The following is a 15120-nucleotide window of genomic DNA, read 5'->3' as shown; positions in this document are numbered from 1 at the left end:
TTTTTTGCCATCATTTTGCATACATCCTATTTCATATTTAATGGAGCCACCACTGTTATTAAACTACCTGTCTCGGGAACTGTGCAATAAAGTCAGAGTATGCTTGCAAAGAATATTTTTGTCTCTAATACACCCCCTTTTGCTTGTCACTTATCCAGGTGCCTCAGCTGCTGTCATTTAATTGACTCTTATTTTTTGTGGCTTGCAGGTGTAGCTATCCTGCGAGCATATAGCCCTGAGTCATCTTCAGATTCTGGCAATGAAACAAATTCCTCTGAAATGACTGAAAGCTCTGAACTAGCCACAGCACAGAAACAGTCGGAAAACACTGCACGTATGTTCTTGACCACAAGTGAAGGCTACCAACCGCTTGTGGAAGAGCAGACTGAATTTACCATTGCTAAGAATCAGGCTGGAGGGCCAGGTATGAAGCCCTCACAGCCTTTGGCTGGTGGTCAGGCTGCAGAGCTACAGTCAAAAGTTGTGCCTTCAAAGCAGATTCTTCATTCCGATAACATGGAAATGGAGCCAGAGACCATGGAAACAAAATCTGTCACTGATTATTTTAGCAAATTGCACATGGGATCCTTGGTATATTCTTGCACTAGTAAAAGGAAAAATAAGATGACAGATAGCGAAGTAAAAGCATCCTCTGATGGCAATGCTACTGTGAAAAAGCAACAGGGAAATAAAAAAGCAGAGTCTGATGAAGATCTAAAAGCTAAATTTGGAACTCTTTCAGCAAGAGACAGCCAGCGCCTAAGCACTTTTAATGTGGAGAGAACTGCCTTTCGCCAAAGATGGTATGCTGCTGATGATGGGGCAGCAGATAAGCCAAGCCCGGAAACAGTTAATGGGAAGACTTTTCCAAGAGTTCCTGTCCTTGGTAAAACAGAAACTGACTGTAAGGATGAGGTGGATCCTGAGGTGGATCAGGATGACACCTCAGGGCTTAGCCACGGTGAAAACTTCCTGTCTGATATGACTCCCGTGTCTTCAGCCAAAGACCTAAATGATGCAGAAGATACAGATTTATCTGCAGATGACCATCCTTCAAAGCTTCCAGAAGCTGAGCAGAGTGTGGCTAGACTTTGTGAGTATCACTTGGCTAAGCGCATGTCATCTCTGCAAAGTGAAGGCCATTTCTCGCTGCAGAGCTCTCAGTGCTCTTCAGTGGATGCAGGATGCAGCACAGGCAGCAGCACATGTGCTACCCCCGTTGAATCCCCTCTTTGTACCTCTGATGGTAAACACATCATCTCTGATCCATCAATGAAGGGCATTGCCTATGTTCCAGCAGATGAAAGAGCTGCCATTCTTCCAAACCATGGAACGACATTCAAGGACCTGCACCAGCAGCCTGAAGCCGTGTGTCACAGAATGACGGTGCCTGGTGTGCATTCAGCAATCAATGCTGAACCACTTTTTGGCACCTTGAGGGAAGGATGTCATCGGATCCCCAAGATAAAAGAAACTACAGGTACAGCAATAATAGAGTGTTTCTTCTGTTTATTCTTAAAGCTACAAGGTCATGTTGAGGTCTAGGTAAGACATTTCTATTATCTTTATCTGGAACTACATCATCAAGCTGTAGCAGACAGTAAGATTACACCTTCAGTTTATTTGTTCATTTTGTTTGTTGAGATATTCTGATGAGCTGCATACAAAGATCAGCTTTTTTAAAAACCTCTCGCTTCAGTTATAATATTTGGAGGGACACTGATGGAGAGGTCTCTCTTTGGAAGCGTCTCCAAAATCCATACTCACTTGAGTACCAGATACTTGTTAGATTGTATAATTACTTCAGAAGTTATATTAATGTAGGGTAGCAAAACCTTTGATTCATTTCTTAGGTATCTTATATGCTATTTTAGCAGGTTGTCAAAAACATGCCAATATGAATAAAAAGTTCTAGATGTTAAGAATAAGAAAATGTCACTACCTTATTAAGCATGAATTTACTTCACAATCTGACAGTAGGCATTTCTTTAAAATTATAAAAAATGCAGTTTTCAGAGACAGCATTGAAATTCTTTCAGTTGGATTTTAAATGTTTCCCTCTTCTTGGATTGCAGCCCACATGTAGCAGTAGTGTGTGAATGTATGAAAATCCAAAAGTGGAACAGACTAAGATTTAGAATGAGAAATAATCTTTCTCTGCCAAAAACTGCCACAAAACCAAACCAAAATTACCATGAGCACATCTTTCCATGCTCTTTCAGGTGTAGTTAAAGAAGATATTTTAATCTGAAATTATTCTTCTAATAGAAAACATGCAATCCATATATTAGGGGAGATTTGGGATGTTTTGTACATAATTTGCAGTTCCTTTTCTTGAGTAAGTCTGCTGTAGTGAAATGAACAATTACTTATTCATTAATTACAATTTGTTGACCGGTTGTAAAAGGCATTTTAGTGAAATACGAAAGACTTGTAATGAATTTTTGATGGAATATTTTGAGGAATGGGGACCATTGGGAAATACCAGGAAACCATTTGTACTGACTGTTAAAAGATATTTAAAAGTTCAGCCTATGAATATTATCAGGGTGATGCTTAATTATTCTGTCTGCTCTTCTACTACCCCTAGTGTAGCTTTCACAGAGCCTGAAAAGGGAAGACAAGGAGGCATGCCTACAGCTTTTCCTAGACAGCCTCTAGCTGACTCCATCATGCTATCATCCATGCTATCAGAATCAAAGGTGCCAAGTCAAAATGAAGACTCTTGTGACATTCCCAAAGTAAATCAGGCTTGTGGGGCAACAGTTAGTTTATGGCCATATGACATGATAGGAGGAAGCCTCAGGATGCCGCAGAGCAAGAAAATGCTGAGACGCAGCAGCAGCAGCAGCAGCATTGGAGGATCTGCAGGCACTGAGATGCTGTTTGAGAAGAAGGCAGCCACGGCCAGCTTGAAATGCCTGGACACCACCCAAAAGGATGAATCCAAATCGGAGAGAAGGGTGGAATTTTCCCTGGGCAAAAAGCTGTCAAAAAGTTACTCTCAGAGTTGTGTGTACGTCAGCACTGACAGGAAGGACAGTAAGAAGTGTTCAGGCACAGGCACCAGTCAGAAGGACTCCAAGCAGTGTCGAACACTGCCCTTGCGAAAGCTGACCAGCAGCACCTGGAGGTGCCGGGGCCCCTTTAGCTATTGCTTCCTCAGCAGAGGAAATGATGACAATGAGGAGGAAGATGACCGAGACAGCCATCAGCTCTCACATCTCTTTGAACCACAGACCCTGTGTGAGCTCACAGAACCAGTTGTTCAGTCATCCGGTGACAATGAGCAGAAAGTCTTGGAGTCCCCGAAAGCTGCTGAGCCCCCACGTGATGCAGTCAATGAGCATGAGAAGAGCAGTGCTGACACCCAAGGTGGCCAAATTGATGTGAATCTCAACGATGTAGCCTTCGATGCACGAATCACACGAATAAATGTGATGAAAGAGAAGACATATGCAATGCCTGATGGATTTATTGCAGCACAAAAGGATGCCAATGAGCTACTCTCACTGGTCCGAGCAAGTATGGGCAAGAGAGAAGATTTACATCCAGAAACATATGACCTTAAACTTTCTAAGTACAAACAACTGTTATCTTTGGAATCGAGACAGTTGGGAAGTGCCTGCAGGAAAATGGCCATGGCTGATAAAAGCCCTGAGGAAATGCTTTTAGCTATGACTTCCAGCTTTCAAGTACTCTGTTGCTTAACAGAAGCCTGCATGCGTTTAGTTAAAGTCATGAACTCTGAAACACAGCAGCAGGAAATTATAGCTAAGATAGACGAGGTTGTAATAAACTACATTTGTCTTCTGAGGGCTGCAGAAGCAGTGTCAGGCAAGACCTCTGGTGATCCTAGCATTAAACTCTTGGCTCGACATCCGAATACCATGGCCGCTATTGTAAGCACACTAACACGTTCTCTTAAAATGCTTTTAAACAAATAAAATAAAAACGTCACTTCATAATCTACCTTTGCAAAGCCATACATTAAAAAATTTTATTTACTGTATGTGTATGAACTAATGTAACAAACTCAGCTTTCTCTGTATATTTTGTTATTTTATATAAAATAGGTATGAGATTAAAAAAAGTTAAAATACTGAACATTGACAAAAGTAATGACTAGATCTGTCTTTTGGTTTATATAAAAACAACAGCCAAAAAAACCCTTTCCCCAAGATCAGAAAAACAAACAGAAAAAAGTCCCATATAGGAGCAAATTGATGTTTGGCTATTTTTCATATAGTCAAATTTATGGTTGTATGAAGTGAACTTCTAAAGCCTGTTATGTCAATGAAATTGTTTTCTGTTTCATCCAAGTTTTCACTTGGAGAATGCTCCATGTTTAGAAGGATTAATTAAATCATAATGTATATAACACAATATTTAATGTTTTAAAATTATAATTTTTAAGCATTGAAAATAGCAAAAAGACATTTAAAATCCAAGAGACTATTATAACTTACTAGAGAATATATATATAATAAATGACTCTTTTGTTCATATGGACTGAATTACCTGATTCTTCTTTTCTAGGAAATTCTGTATTTAAAAAAAATGTATTGAATATATGACTATACCAATTTCAGAGGGGATCTGATGTATTGAACTTACAGTGTTGGCCTTTTAGACCTTTAGTGAAGGTAACTGTGGAGGTCTGAGGACACAGAAACCAGAGTGGTGGTGGTGTTCTCTCTGAAATTAAAGATTGATGCCATAATGGTCAGACCAGAATGTATGAGGCAGGTCTACATACCCTTTTTCCTGGTAAATGACAGAGAGGACCATCAGAAAATTCCTATGCTGTTTACTGTTTCATCATATATTTATGGTGCACCTGAACAACATGGACTGCATCTATTTTGTTAAATATTTTATACTTCATATTTTATGATTCTGAATGTTTAACTGTAAATAAGTTAGAAATAAAATGAAATTTTCAGAATACAATAAATATCTCTGAAACATTTCCAGCTAGAGACAGTTCTTCTCTTGAGTGATGACAAAAGCAATTTGTGAATAATCTCTTCCATCTGAACCTTTCTGGAAAGCATTTTGTAGCCTTGTGTTTGAGAGGCAGCCAAAGCAACAGCTCTCAGTTCTGGCTGGGAAATAGGCTTTCACAAGAGCATCTGCTGAACCTCTCAGTGACCAAGGAGCAGCAGCCTCCATTCTCCAAACTGATGTAGGTAATTTTCACCTGTATCTCATAACACCATGTGCAAAGGGTATTACTGCTCTTGTTTTGAAAACTTAGCCTTTCAGTTGCAGCACACATGAAGCTTTCTGCGCTGAACTAGAATTACTAAACCAACAAAAACTTTCTTGCACTTCACTTCATAAAACAGAGACATGCCTTTCCATCTGACTGCAGAGAAACATCTTCATAAACACAGTACCAGAAGCTTAATCTGTTATCTGTAGTAGAAAAATTGATTTCTGAGACCAATTCACTTAGTGCATGGATCCCCTTTGGAGGGCAGCTCAGAGGTAGGCTGCAGGCTGACTTACACTGTTGGTGTCCTGTGTGGTGCTCACACTTGGTGCTCTCATTCTGGCAGCCAGAGAACGGGACTGTGAGTGCTGCTTTTGTGCTGCAAATACTACGGGATTTGAGCATTTCATACTGAGGAAAAAAACAAACTGAACTGTTGCATTGGTATCCATTCCTTGATGGTTTTCTGAGTTTATAAAAATGTGAACAGTGATTTAGAAATGCTAAGTTTCAAAAATAAGTTTAGGTTGTCACAACTAAGCACTGACATAGATAAGAATGTGTCACTTTAAGCATTTTTAGTCCAGTTCTTTTCATTCCACTTCTTTTCAATTGATCTAATTGTATTTCAGAGGTAAGTAGATTTTTGGTCTTCTTACTGTTCAAGAACTTTTCTGATTGTAAACTTGTTAATTTTGCTCCTTAATGTTAACTATGGTATTTGGTTGGTTTTGGGTTTGGGGGTTTTTTTTGTGTTTAACAAGTGGTGGGGCGGGCGGGAAGGAGTGTATCTTCTGCTTTTTAATGCATTTTCATAGAATCATAGAATAATTTGGGTTGTAAATCTGAATGGTTCTAGTTCAACCCCTGCTCAGGTCTAATCTGATCAGGTTGCTCAGGGCTGTTTAAAGGGTTTATTGGACACCTTCCAAGGATAGATGTCCCACAATTTCTCTGGGCACCAGTTCCAATATTTGACAGTATTTATGGCTAAAAAAATGCAAAAATTCTATAGGTCTACTCAGAATTTTCCATGTTCCAACAATATCCATTGCCTTTGATCATATTGCTGTGCATCCTTTAGAAGAGTCAGGCTCTGTCCTCTCTCTATTCTTTCATCAGGCAGCTGTAGGCTGAAATAGTCTCCCCTAAGCCTTTCTTCCTCCAGACTGAGTAAAACCAGTTTCCTCAGTCTTTCCTCATATATCATGTGCTGCAGCCCCTGAACAGCATGGTCACCCTTGACTGGGCTCCATGGTGTGATTTCATAAACCACCACCATGCTCTTGTGTCAGTTTTGATAAATAGGATCATCTAGCCAAGCTCTCTGAGGCATCTCTTAGAAGGCAGTTTCTTCTTCCCCCAGGACTTTAGATATCCCCATGTAGTACCATGTGAATGTCTTTTTCATAATGTTTCCATACAGATTTATATGCAAGCTTTTAAATGCTGCTGTGTGAGAGCTTTGTACAATGGCACAACTGCTGGAAATGATTTGTCTGCAGTCTCCTAGAATCACATGTATTCACAGGCATATTAGGTTAGTGTCTCACAATCATCCTTTGTCAGAAAGTATTCTCAAAATTCTACTGGGCTTTTGGGAGACCTTATTGTAACTTTCAATACTTAAAGAAGGATGAGGACAAGCCTTTTAGAAGGGTCTGTTGCAGTACAAAAAGAGATAATGGGTTGGAACTACAGATACAAGAAAGAATTTTTTTTATTATGAGAGTGGTGAGGCATGGAACAGATTGCCCAGAGTGGAGGTAAGTGTCCCATTCCTGGAAACATTCAAGGTCAGGCTGGATGGGGCTCTGAGCAACCTCATCTAGTTGAAGATGTCCCTGCCCATCACAGGGGGTTGGACAGGATGACCTTGAAAGATCCTGTCCAACCTAAACTGTGCTGTAATTCTAAGATTGTACGATTCAGCTTGTCCTGTCCAGCTGACAGTACTGAATGATAATAGACATAACTTTTATTTATTCTGGGGCATATCAATTGCACAATTGCTGCTGAATTATAGCCCTTTTCTACTAATTTTGAGCATTAATGTAACCTTGTCTTCCTGTGTGGCATCCTAATTGATTCCTATATTAATTGCACGTATTAACTTCATTACATGAGGGAATGTCATCAGTATGTACCTACGTGAACTAAGGCACTAAAGAAATGCTATGTGATATCGTCATCTGTATACAATATAGTACAATATTTTTATAAACTTTTGTATATACACTATATGTTCAGTGATTTTTAACTTGGCAAAATGACAGGCATCTTCATGTCTGAGTCCTTGAGTTCAGGCTGTTTAAAAAAATAACTGGGCAAAGTTTGTCATTTTGACATTAAGAAACAAAGCTGCACACCTACACTTTTTCCTTCTATTTCATTAATATTCCTTCAATTCATGATCACTGGAAAATCCAGAATGCTTCCTGATGTCCTCACTGCTCACCAGGCATGTCAAATAATCAAACTAGCACATTACTCAAAGCTGAGAAATTAATTTCTGAGTAACTTTGTTTAAGCACAATTTATATCAGAGACCTGATTACTGCACTGAAATCCAGTTAAATTTAGTAGTATTTTATCAGGGATTAATTTTCCTCACTAGGGTGACGCCAGAGCCAGAGCCTCTTTGCACCAAGCACTAAACTGTTACAAATTGAAAAGTTGGTTCATGTCACAAATGGTTGAGTGATGAACGTGTGGCATTAACATTAACAAGTATTTTTAATTTGCCACTCAAAATTCAACAGTAGCTGTTCTGCACAAAAAGAAGGTGATCACAATCCACTGGACTATCCATGGAACAGCCCTAATATATTTTCAGACATAGATATAGCCAAAGCCATAGAAAGCTTGAGGCACAAATCATTAAAGTCTGAACTAAAATAAATAAGTTAATATAAAATAAATAAAATACTAAATACATTTTGCTATAGGTGTTCACAAGGTAAAATCTGAAATTTTTTGTCAGTACTGATAGAATTGGAAGATGCTGATGGATGGAAATTCATGAGACTCAATCAAAACTCTTCCTTTAGTGCCTGTAAAGCAATGGATTCTGGGGAAAGCAAATTCTGGCCTATGAGATCGGGGAGAAAATCTTTGATTTCATAAGGGCAGGAGGGAGGGAAGGCAAACTAGCCTAACACCCTGTTGTACTATAGCAAATACAAATGTTTCAGTATTGATTTTGGGGTACATTTCTTTTATGAAGACAAACTGTGGCACATTTTTATGCAATGGGATATACTTAATTGCATTTTAAAGCTCATTTTGTCATTCTGAAAAAAAAGCAATTTACTCTGAGCCTGCAAAGCTCAGAGAGAGCAAAAGGAATGCATTATGTCTCCTGGTCCACTAGGAAAATACTCTAAATTCCTTTTTTCAAGTGGTTGTCCTGCTGCACTGGGTTTATGTGGACCTTATTGCTCAGATTTCTGGGGTGTTTACTGCTTATGATACCTGCACTTGCAACAGTCTTCTCTTATTCTCAAAACATTTGACAGATGTTACCTTGAACTATTTCAGTTTTTCTAATGGCCTACTAAGTTATTGTCATTTATTCTTCAACCATGCCTTCTTTCAGGATTACCTTTTTGCCTTTTTGATCAGAGAGATTTGAATTTTATCTTGCCACCTGTTTAAGAGGTGCCTCTACTGCCTCAAAATAAGGCGCCTATATGATCCTTTCACCATACTTTTAAAAGTGAAATGAGAGGGCATCTGAATGTTTATGTAGTCGCCTAAGAAGCTTCTTCTCATCCATGAGGCCAAAACTGCCTCACAGACATGAAAAAGATATTGGGAATATTGACCAAGCTGAAATGCTTGTCACCTTCTCATAGGGAATGGCTTCCATTTTGACACAGCCAGAAATGGTTGTCCTAAAATTTATCCTCCAGGTGATGCTTCCTCCTTTCCATGATGCTAAAATGAAGCAGGATTTTTCAATCCAAGTGGCAGGGACTACAGCATAGACAAAGTCCCTACATCATCATTGCTGTTCCTTGAAGTGGGAGAACTTTCTCTCGTGGTGGCAGAGCCAAGTTTCCACCCAGGGGATGATGCCTACAGTTTTTCACCTTTCTAGGAAGTGGCATTAGACGTGTTCCTTCCAGTTTGACTGTCCATTTGGGCAACAGGATTAAACAGGGACTGGCCAAAGGACTGGAAGCTTCACCTCTGTATCATGGAGTTCCACATTATCTGAACTGCAGGAATGGCTTTCTATCATATCTAAGGTTGTTCACTCAAATGTTCACCACTAAACTACCCATTTTTAAACATGATAACATGGAAAGCGTGTGCATAGGTTTCCTTTCTCTCTTCCAGTACTTAATTAGGCCTTGCCAGAATGTCATAGAGAACTATATTAATTTATTAGTATTTTATCTACCAGGTTCTCCCCCAGAAAAGTCTGTCTGAGCTCTACCAGTGAATCTATCACAAGCAGATTGATGTATCAGTTTGTGCCCCACAAATACAAGTTTTCCTCTATTTTGAATGCTCATTCATGAGTTTTCAACACTTTCATGAGGGTGGTTGAACTATCAGGCTGCCTGTTGGACAGTCCCCAGTAATGTAGATGAAACATATCCTGAGGCCCTGTGTCCCCAGTTTCAGTTTCCCCAGTGAGGGTAAGGTGGGATGAAGGATGCAGAATTTTAATATCAAGACTTTCTCCCTTTCTCAAAGAGACTTCTGCTGCTACTCATCTACCTGTTAGGTATGTGGGCTGCCTGTGGAATGTGGGCTATTTAATTCATCTGAGTCTAGAAATGCTTTTCTCCATGCTGCTGATGGAGAAACACTCACTCTTTCAGCACTCCTATTTCTCTTGTGCCTTATAAGTAGTGGAATGGAATATAAATTATTAACTAGATTAGATTTTTGGGTTGATGTTTTTGTTGGCATTCCCATCAGTCCAGTCTATTCCAAATTACCTGCTCAAACTGACGCAGTCTGGTCTTTTGTTGCATGTTTCTTACCCTTAATGAAGTCTGTTTACCATCTGTCACAACCTTGAGCTGTGCTTATCAAGATTTTCCCTCTGCCAGGCAAGTCACTTGCAGGAATTTTAATTTGGTTTCATGTTCTCATGGATTCTCCTCCTAAAAAAAATGTGGCATTCTTTGTTGTTATCTTCTCTGTTAGAAACACCAGAGAAATCCATACCCCTCTGATTCCTTTTTTGACCTTACTCTTCAAAGATAGGCCAGCTCTTAAGATGCTGCCATCGTTTTTGCTGAAGGTAGTGTCTTTAACATCACTTATTTGTTTATGCTTTCCTTCACCTTCCCTTATGCTTTTGAGAAACATGCTTTATTTTGTACCTTTAATAGCAAAAGAGCTCCCTTTATATTTGTGGTCCAGGCTATCTCAGAATATACAGACTGTGTATATCTCTGACAGATCCAGCAGTTATCTAGATGGATGGTAGGTGTCTCAGTATTTGCTATAAAACTTAGGAATCGATACTTCCAACTGAGTGTGCAGCTTCTGTGAGACATCTGAGTTACTGACCCGCAGTATATCCACCACTCTTTCCCCAGGCACTGTGCCATCTCTGGTGAGCTGCCTCGAGAGCTGCCACAGCACTTGACTTGGTAAAGTCAAGAACCTCTGGGAGATAATTTGTGTCAGTTAATTTTATGAAGCCTCACAGTGTGAGCAAATGTGGATATAATTTGAAAGTTGAAAAGGAAAGAAGTTTTATTAGCTCTATGAGCTCTATTATCAGGGCTTGCTTCAATGTTTTAGACCATGTCTGTGTGGCTGATCATTTAAACAATTTATGGCATGATATGGAGAGTTTTATGCTGTTATGTCAAAGGTGATGACAACAGTGTGAATACATCATCCATGGTTACTGCAAAGGAAAAATCTCTGCAGTCTGGAGGGATAAGGTGTAGGTGTACCCTCAGAACAGCTTTATTTATAGTCTGTGCATCCTAAAGATGTTTCTTTCTTGAAGACCAATCTCTATCCTCTATTCTACCTGTGGATTGAGATAAAGGATAATGGGGCAGCAAAGTGTGCATCATCAACAAATGAAATTATACTTATAAAAATAAAACAGATTATTGTTGTTTCATGCCATAAACAGAGGATCAAATTAAGATCGTTTCCTCTATCACAGATGTGCCCGTAACTACTAACAACAAGCACTACCCTCCCATTTTTATGTAATAATTTGATAATGGGCAACACTGAGGTGTTGCACAGCTGTAATTGTTTTTACAATGTTTTTTGAGTTTCTCTTCAGAGAGAAGATATGTTTTTTAAATCAATTTTTGGTAGTGCATTGCACGATTCTCCCATGTAGCTCATGCCTTTCAAATGACAGCATGGGGTGACAGTAAATGTCATCAACAGCTTTATCCTTGTAAATCTCCTTTTTCATGTGCTAAACTCTAAAATTGTCCTATATAGGACAGGTTTGAAAATGGTGTATCTAAATATTATTGGTAACAACCTGAAGGCTTTAGCCTGTGTTCCAGGGTTTGGTTTCAGTAGTAGTGCTGAGTTTCTTAATATAAATAAGTTTTCCAGTATCCATTCAAGGAGGTGTTCTTAGCACTTTATGGGAATCCCATTTTCATAATGGCCAGAACTGGACTGGTTATTTTTTTTTCTGAAAGAGATGCGAAAGGATCCAGTTTTACTTTAAAGTTTTATTGCCAATGAAATGGCCACAGATGCAGCTGAGGATCTAGTTTGTCCCTGGGCTGGCAATGCAGATGCTGTAGATGCCTGAAGAATTTCCCAATCTATCATTTTGCTGAAATGGAGCATCCTGTCATCCTCACCACAAATTCTGATATGAAATCTTCATGAATGGCTTAAAGAACTGACAACCTTGAGAAAAAAGTCCCAAGATAAAACTTCTCCAAGTACACAAACCCAAAGTTATTTCTCCAGCTTATCTTCAACTGCTTTCTGCAGTAAGAGGAGAAAACTGCTTGTGCTCCCTCTCTTAGTTCTAGTCCAAAGTCAGCGTGTTTTGGTAGAAATTTTTAATGTTTCATGCTTTCCAGCCCCACTGAAAACATTTTTTAGGGATTCTGTTCAGGTCACTTCTATGAGCAAATAATGGCCACAAACGCAGTACAGCTAATTGTACAACTGAGCTTCTCCTGCCTAAAGCAGCCACATGTACCTTCTAACTTAGTCAAGTTTCAACAAGTGGAATGCCTCTGAAACATTACTACCTATGCATGACACTACTTGGATCAGACACTTCAATACGAGCTATTTATCATACTGAAATTTGGCTTTTTGTAACAGTGATCTCAGTTTTCTTTCCTACATTTCTCATACTTGTATTTTGCACTTGAAAACCAAGTCTCAAGAAACGATGCATTAAGTATGTTTCTCATTGAGAATGATTTTTTCTTCTTGTTAGGTGTTTTACTTTTAAAAGCAGTTCCTGCCTTCTAAAGAGAAAAATATTTACTGCCACATCTTCTCTTTAAATCAATGAAACAGAATATTAAAAACTATCTTCTTTAAGTATATGGAAGAATTGTGAGAGCAAGGCAGCAGTACATTGCTTGAGGAGTCAGGAAGGGTAAGTATTCACCAGAACAAGTGAGGATGTGCCTTTCAACTGCTTCATTTTCACACTGATAGGGTTTCAGGTAAAATATTATGTCCAGGGGAAAAAAAAAAAGCAGAGAACCTTTGCCTTAGAGATGCTTCTATGGAGCTTCCTGCCAGCATGTCCTCCATAAAAAGACAAAGTTGCGTCTGGCAGAAAGGTTCAGGATCCTGCACCAAAGCTTGAAGAATGTCGTGAAGATCCTTGGACAACTCTTGTGTCACTGTGGAGGCAGCCTCTTCAGCTCACATGGCTCTGCTTATGTCATGAAGGTAAGATTGCAATTTAAATTCTTTTTTCACTTTTTATAAAGTCAGTTTCAAAGCTCCCATTCCTTTTTCTGATTGAATTTCTCTTGCCAGTCTTAACTGATTTAAAAAAATAGTTTTCAATGTTTTTTCTCTCTTGCTGTATGAAACACCACATAAATGAGTAAATTAATCAATAGATTATGAAAAAAAATCCTGCTTCTACACAAAGGCTTGTCTTGCAAAAAAAATTATCAGATAAAAAAATAATCAGTACAGTCAGTATAGATTTGAGGTCTTTCACAACAATTGCAGTATTGCTGTAATTGCAGTAATGTCAGTAAAATTTTTTAAAAGAAACTTCATTTTGTGTAACTGAATTACCCACTGGCAACTTATTTAAATTACATTGGAAGATACTGGAGTCTAGCTTTATTTATTTATTTTTAAGCTTTTTTTTTCCTTCCCTGCTTATTCTAAAATTCAGGAAAATACAGTTTTCTTTGGAAAGCTTGAAAAGGAATCTAATTTAAAATTGCTTTAGTCTTCCTGAATGTCCTTATTTGCACTTCACAAGTTACACATTAATAGACTGGGAGTCTTTTTCCTTGCAGAAAAATGTGCACTGTTTATATCTCTTATGTCAATAGGACCTTTGCATTGAAAGGTACCTTCTTCTAGCTGAATCTATTTGTGTTTTCTCAGTGCAGACAGGCAGGCTCAAGACCCATCTTAAAAGCACTTGGGGTTTTCTTTGGGTCTTGGGTCTTTCTTTGCAGACAGCTGTTCCAGGACATCACTGCTTTTATTTCTTTCCAAAGTCTTGAATAAAAAGCTAGTTCTAATACATTTTTTTATTTAAATAGTCCTCTTCTGTTGCTGGTGCTTGTGCATCAAATTCCAGATGAGATCTGACCCATTTTTATATAGTGGTAATATTTCTTTGTCTGTGGAAAATTTCTTGTCTGGCTTACCAGAGGATGCCTTTTACCCTTCATGCCTGAAGCACACTGGTGGCTTAGAGTCATTCTGTGAATTACTGGTATGCTCAGTTCCTTCTCCTTAATCAATTAAAACTGATGAACTCCTAAGTTACCATGGACTTTTTTTTCTTTCCCCAGGGCAGAATTCATCTTGCTTGACTCTGGTTGTCTAAATGCTGGGTATCGGGTATAAATCACAAAAACACTCTCTGCAGTAAATGCATGGAGGGGAAGAGACATCTCCAGAGGCACATTCAAAGATGTCTGAGATAAATCACCACCTGGATATGTTTTTTATTCTCTTTCCATTGGCAATGTAGAGAGCTTAGACAACCAGCTTGTCTCAGTGTTGAATATAGGGAGACAGAGATTTCTGCCCCCTCCACCCCCCTTTCTCTTCACACTGTTTTAAATTTTAACTCACATCAATTAGCATTTGTCAAGGTCATCTACTCCTCACTTCTTTGAGTGACATCTGATCATCACTGAATTGATGATGAGTCCTATCTTTGAGTCAACAAAGTGCTTTGAAAGGTACAAAGCACTTCACAAAAAAATGCATTTAAATCAAGGGATGTACAGCTTTTTCCAGTATGTCTGAAGATGTTGTTTAGCCAGTTAGAACACATCTCCCAGATTTTCAGACTATTTTCTTTGTTTGCCCTATCCATACTTGCATTTTTAAAGTTCTGCTCGCAAAGTTTTAATGCACTGGAAAAATTTAGGGGAAGGTTTCTGCAAAGCTACTGGAGACATTTGTGTGATTACTTATCAAATTTTTCATGCAAAGTTAATATGAAATTGGTTTCTTTTGTTCTATCATCCTGCTGATTTAGAACAGAGTATTAATTCCACCAAAGGTGTTTAAAACTGAAGCTACAGCTCACTTTAGCAGTGAACAGTAAGAAACAGTTCCAGAACTAGTCATGTTTAAGATTTTCTTTGAGTTGCTTAAATGCATTTGAAGTTCTTGAATAATTTCTTTTACTATTTCATTAGCAGAATATGGCTATTGAAAAACAAAAAAATAGGATTAATTTACATGACTGGAGATGTATT

The 15120-nt window shown here is 38.6% G+C and overlaps 1 protein-coding gene across 4 annotated transcripts in view; it reads left to right on the top strand.

Annotated features, from left to right (window-relative positions):
* The window catches only part of FRMPD4 (FERM and PDZ domain containing 4), a 293507-nt gene extending 288550 nt beyond the window's left edge, over positions 1-4957 (top strand). For 3 of the 4 annotated variants that reach the window (XM_039714470.1, XM_039714469.1, XM_039714468.1), the window contains 2 exons: positions 209-1480; positions 2596-4957. In XM_039714470.1, coding sequence (XP_039570404.1) covers positions 209-1480; positions 2596-3947 — 2624 coding nt within the window. In that variant the 3' untranslated portion in view covers positions 3948-4957. Of the gene's footprint in view, positions 1-208; positions 1481-2590 lie in introns of all 4 variants that reach the window. The other variant, XM_039714472.1, reaches the window with a different exon arrangement.
* Positions 4958-15120: the final 10163 nt, after the last annotated feature.

Source organism: Passer montanus, unplaced genomic scaffold (assembly GCF_014805655.1).
Source record: "Passer montanus isolate IOZ18808 unplaced genomic scaffold, ASM1480565v1 scaffold3, whole genome shotgun sequence".
Lineage (NCBI taxonomy): Eukaryota > Metazoa > Chordata > Aves > Passeriformes > Passeridae > Passer > Passer montanus.
Note: the sequence above shows the minus strand (reverse complement) of the source record. Positions and strands in the feature narration are given on the sequence as shown.